We start from the raw sequence: 6000 nt of genomic DNA, 5'->3' as shown, positions 1-6000 counted from the left end.
AAAAACAAAGCAATTGCAAAACACTACAGAAAATGACAAACACTAAAAAGATGTGCAGTCATGATCTAAGCTCTGTTTAGTAGTTTACCTGATGTATGTTACAAAGTCACAATAAAAACAGAAGATTGTACTAATGAATAGATCAGAGAGTAAACTTCCTTCCTCCATCCATCCCATTTGCGGACATGCTAAATTATGCATAAAGTGTACACTAGCACCAAAATAAACCTGGACTCTAATGTCAGAAAAGCAGTGTGTTTTTGAATCAGAAGTAAGCTATAGCTATACATGCAAATTAAACATGAAAGTACAATCACCTTTTTTTAAACTTTTGGTTTGTGTGTGTGTATGTGTGTGTACACAAGAATATATATATATATATATATGTGTGTGTGTGTGTGTATTCCTGTATGTGCTGGGACATGGGGGTCAGAAGGAAGGAACAGTACTGAATGCCGTTAAACTGTTATAGGTCTAGCAAACATCATCACTCAGCAAGATCCTTAGAAAAATAACCCTGTGTTAAAAAAAGACTCTAGAACCTTTCACCAAGACACCTCTGCAAAATGAGCTAAGGTCAAGAGCTGTTCCACAGTATGGAAAAATGACACATTTTAATGGTTTTAGCCTTTTCACAGACACCAAGTGGTTAACTCACTAAAAACAGTGCTTACTTCCTTTAAAATTACACCTAAAATGATGTAGGTCCTTAGTAGAGTTTTACTCTGAAGCTCCCTTCCTACAGCATTTGTGTGTGCACATAACTGATAGATGGGAGGGGCACCCTTTTACCAAAATACTTCTAGCTTTGATGTTAGGGAGGGGCACCCTTTTATCAAAATACTTCTAGCTTTGATGTTATGAACTTGAAACTGGGAGAAAATCATTAAATTATAACACCACATTTACATATTTCTTGGTGAATATCAATCAGCAATTATGTAAATAGTACAAAGAACTCGATCTGTAACACTCACCATTGGTGTATGTGGTCCAGAAATGTCTGATTATGCTTATAACAAATAGGATGCAAATAACCTTTAAAAGGTTAACTTCCAGATTCAGGAAACAATCAAGCATCTCTTTAAGATCATTTTTGGTTACATAAGGCAACAAGAAGCATCCCTTCCCATTAAAAAATAAAATAAAATAAAATAATTAAACCCCAGGTCATGGCACATTCAGGCCCAATGTTTCCAGCAAAAAGATTTAGTAAACCTCCAGAATTCAAGAAATGCCTTGGGATTTCCACCAATTCATCCAGTAAAATGTTTGCATGAAATTCTGAAGGACAGGATATACATAGTTTCATCCAAGGTTTCAAAAGTTTTATTACGAATCAAGATGCAGCATCGATTAGAAAACAAGGCAGCTGTTTCCATGATGAACACAGTGAAAAGTGCAAATGTAGGCAATGTCTTCAGGGTTCTTTCTTATGTGTACATATGCACTCAACATTTTAAACTGTGATCTTCTTTCTCAGCTTTTACAATTAGTATGGGTTCAATGCTCGACCTGACCCCAGAGGTAAAATGTGAGTTTTGGAAGGCGACTGAGTTGTCATTTTTCTTGGCTGAATAACGGTACCGGTGACAGTAGAGAACAACAGCCAACACGACAGAGACCAACACCAGGAAAGCACCTCCACCAGCCATAATGTAGTACCAGTAGGTTGGAATGGGTTGCACTGAGACCGTATCCATTGTGGGTTCAATCCCTGGCGGGAAGGACCCCCCTAATGGGAAAGACACAGAAGAACTTGACTAGGTGGGGTGCATGCAGATTAGTTTAGGAAACACACACATGCTTATAAGCCTATGAAGCAATAAGAGAAAGAATGATGCAGGCTTTACTTAAAATAATACTGGGACAGGCAGGGTGCTAGCAAACCAGACATGACCAAACCTGAGTAAGACTTGGTACTACAGAAACAACTTACATTTGTTTTCAACAGTCATGAAATTAGCTTTAACCTTTACAGGTGAAAGAGACAGACATGTGTAGTGGCATGGAGAAGTTCTGCCAATGCCCACCAGTGGCTATCCATGGTCTACCAAATTATTTTCAAAAATTTGTTTGTCTTGTACAAGTGAAGCACAGAGGACAGAAATATAAATTACCATTCCAAGTTACCAGGTTTAGTAAATGCTGGATCATGCTAGTTTAAAATAAGCATGAATATGCCAGGAACAGACAGCTAAATGCTAATTTCCAGTACTAGTTAATTATATAAAATAGACAATCTCCAACAGTGTAGTAACAAGTTGACCACCCGCCTTCCCCACACTAAGTTATTTTTAACTCAGAAGTCATGCCACCTCGGAGGAAGGGGGAAGTGCTTAGTTTCCACAAACAGCCTCCAGGGTGGCGCAATCTCAGAATTAGAATAATTGTGAAGCAGAGCTGTGGGCATGCGTATTACCTTGTAAAATGCATACTTAAAATTCTGGTAAGTTGCAATGATATTAGAGCTTACAGTTGCCACATTCAGCTAGAGTTTAGTGAACAAAGCAGTTTCCCATTATAGGTTGTTTTCCTAGTTGGGTGCTTTAGCAGGATTCACAGTCACTACAAAACTACATTCAATAATATGGGAGCAATAATTTGTGTTCCTAACTTCTATGCTTTATTCAGACTGACTAGTTCCAGTTTTCATACTGGGATTTCCTAACACATTCTGCAACTGGTGTAACAGAAATTCTGTCTAACATGAGATGCACTCTGCCATCTATGAAACTCAAGAGGAAGAGACTTCAGGGAGACTGTGCTTTTCAGAACAGCAAGAAATAAGTTTTAGCTACTCTTTTTAATACCCAGAATGTTATATTTTCTATTGCTATTACTACTACTTACTTATAACTAGTTTTACATTCGAAGGCGGTGTTTCTGTTTTACAGTATTGTCCATCAACATGAAAGCTTTTAGAGCTGCTAACTTATTTTCTTTGTAAAATACTATTTACCTCATAAGCTGTCACCTTACAACAATCACAGTGAATGATATTATAATGAGAAAACAGGAAGCATGCACCAGATCACTCCTTTATCTTCAAATAAAAGGCAGATGTGTGTGTTTGCAGGACAACACAAGTTATGACAGTTATGCTTCTGTTAAGAAACAAGAGTATAACAGAGGCTGGAGTTACAATTTATTGAAGTCCTGCCATGCAGTGAATGACACTGCATGGAATGATATAAAATGGCCAATAACGTAACTTAGACATTTGTATAATAAGTGAAGAAAAATTAGTATTTTACTTATTAACAAATAACATTATATACTATGTTCTGGAGATCCCTATGAACTTTTATGAAAAGAAACCTACAGGAGCGAGCAACAGTAAAGTCTTGCAGTACCTATGAGAAATATGAAGCATACAAAAATATGTATGTGAAACTAAAAACTAAATTGCAGAAAGTATTTCTGCAGGGATCACTCTTGCAGTCATGGGATTGATCTCAACTGTGGACTTGAGGTATGAAAACTAAGAGCTAGAGGTGGAATATTCTGCTAGCCTACAGCCCCAATCAGTGAAGCAACAGTCTTCATAGCAATTGTCATACGCTATGTTGGTGGTGCAAGTTAGAGCTTAAAGCAGCAAGCTACAAATTGAATACATGCAGCAGACCTGGTTGTAAGCCCTGTAGCTTATATTTGTATTCTCTATGACCATGTGGAAATTATTTATTCATCTACAACCTCCATTTACATTCTGTATGACCCTGATTAAATTACTTAATCATCTAGTGGCTAACATATTAGCATATGCCTGTGTGTGTGTGTGTGTGTGTGTGTGTGTGTGTGTGTGTGTGTGTGTGTGTGTGTGTGTGTGTGTGTGTGTGTGGGTGTGTCTATATACATATACACACACACTCACACACAAACAAACACACACACACACACACACACACACACACACACACACACACACATGCACACACTCACATGCGCACACACAATCTCTTGATGGTGAGTAACAGGCTAGGGCACTACACAGCTGTTAAGTGAGCACAGGTGACGTAACTGTTAGTTCTCCACCTGTAGAAAAAGAGAGCTGGCAGTATGATCTACTGAAGCTCCAAACAGTTCTGCTGTAACCAAGGGACTGGCTCAGGCATTAGGGGACATGTGGGAGGAGCTAGTCTGCTAAAAAGTATGTGTATTCTATCGAGGATGTATAGGTATGGCAGCATGCCGATGCCTAATACTGTGGGCACTGCAACTTCCTTCTCAGTCACTAGCTGCATGGGCAAAAGGGGATAGCTGCATAAGAAAAATTTCAGGCACTCCTCCCTATCTATGAATAATTTGTTTCCTGAGGCCATGTGACAAATAATGTGCGCGTGTGTGCGTATGTCCACACATGCAAATTATTTATACATATAGATATATATGACTGTATGACTAGACATTGACTAACGTTATCATTGACTCTCTACACACTCAACATTAGTGAATTTTCAGACTATCCAAAGAAATATGGCATTGAAGTAGCAGTTGTTGAAATCATCCAAAATGCTGTAATTTTACTGCTGTTACCTAAGGTGTCTTTACCGATAATAAAATATACATTTGGAATATTGTGCAGTGTGTTTTGCTACAGTAGTAATCTTTACTAGCCTTCAAAATGTTGTAATTTTGGGTTCATATTAAAAACACGAATGTTTACTTACCCGAACACCTAAACGCCATCAAGTCTTTATCGAACCGCGAAAACATTGATCGTCCTGAAGCACGAAATCCAAAACGTCGAATCGTCATGGTTGGCCCTTCTGTGGTATAGCTCTGTAAGTGTGCGATAGTTACGGACCTTAGGGTTAGGGTGCGGGTTAAGGTAAGTGCATAGATGGTAATGTATGTTAGACTTAGTGTAGGGTTAGAAGTAGGGTTCTATTAAGTGTATGTGTGTAGATTATTTAGTTTGTTTGGGTATAGCTTTTTAAGGTAAGTGTGCAATAGTTACGGACCTTAGGGTAAGGGTGTGGGTTAAGTTAAGTGCATACATGGTGGTATATGCAAGATTTAGTGTAGGGTTAGAAGTAGGGTTTAGTTTAGGGTTAGAAGTCGGGTTTTGGTTAGTGCATGTATGTGGTTTATTTAGTTTGTTTGTGTAGGTAGTATGTAGCGAGAGGGGGGATGGGACAAGTATGACATTTCGAGTTTTTGAATTTCGCAGTTTAGGGCATTCAGTGTATTTGTGGTTCGAGGAATATGTGCCTGCGTTTAGGTGTTCGGGTAAGTAAACATTCGTGTTTTTAATATGAACTCATAATTTTATACTGAGATGTAGGTTTTATTCATACAGTTGTTTGTAATTACTGACAGTGCATTATCTAAAAATATGCTTGACAGCTATTCAATTATTTAAGAGACTTTTTCCTTTTTTGAGTTGGTGTGACTACTCTGTAGGAATATATAACTTTAGGCGGGGCTGTGGGTGACTTGCCCCCATTGCAAAAATGCTTAAAGTTTAATTATTTAATTTTTTGCTCTTTTGTCCTTCGGGGATTATTTTTTTGGCGTATGGTGAAGTCGCCATTTGCATGTTCAGTTTATAGTACTGGAATCGTATGAAAGAATGTGTGAAGTATTACTAGATGAACAGAGATTGTCAAGAGCTAAATCATGTGTGGGTGTATATGTGTGTGTGTGTGTGTGTGTGTGTGTGTGTGTGTGTGTGTGTGTGTGTGTGTGTGTGTGTGTGTGTGTGTGTGTGTGTGTGTGTGTGTGTGTGTGTGTGTGTGTGTTTGTGTGTGGGCAGCTTGGGATGAATGACAGACTGCATGTTCCTGGTTAGGAGGACTGTAAAGATGGGGGGAATGTCATGAATGATTCTCCTATCACTGAATGTTATTATGAGGGAGAACCAGTATTGCCTGAGCCATTAGTATTATCATTGGTCTACTTGCCCTCACTTTCTGTAATACCCTGGGGATAAGTGATATTAGAGACAAGTCATACAGAAAGAAGTCTGTCATCTGAAAGACGGGTCACCTGTTC

General features: G+C 38.5%; 1 protein-coding gene across 1 annotated transcript in view; it reads right to left on the bottom strand.

Annotated features, from left to right (window-relative positions):
* Window positions 1–442: 442 nt before the first annotated feature.
* LOC122805318 (neuropilin-2-like) overlaps window positions 443–6000 on the bottom strand; it is a 214517-nt gene continuing 208959 nt past the window's right edge. Inside the window, exon 9 of the mRNA XM_044075406.1 lies at window positions 443–1735. Coding sequence (XP_043931341.1) covers window positions 1452–1735 — 284 coding nt within the window. The 3' untranslated portion in view covers window positions 443–1451. The remainder of the gene's footprint in view (window positions 1736–6000) is intronic.

The sequence above is a fragment of the Protopterus annectens genome, chromosome 6.part1 (assembly GCF_019279795.1).
Source record: "Protopterus annectens isolate FY-2018-M chromosome 6.part1, PAN1.0, whole genome shotgun sequence".
Lineage (NCBI taxonomy): Eukaryota > Metazoa > Chordata > Ceratodontiformes > Protopteridae > Protopterus > Protopterus annectens.
This window is presented reverse-complemented; position numbering and strand designations above follow the sequence as displayed.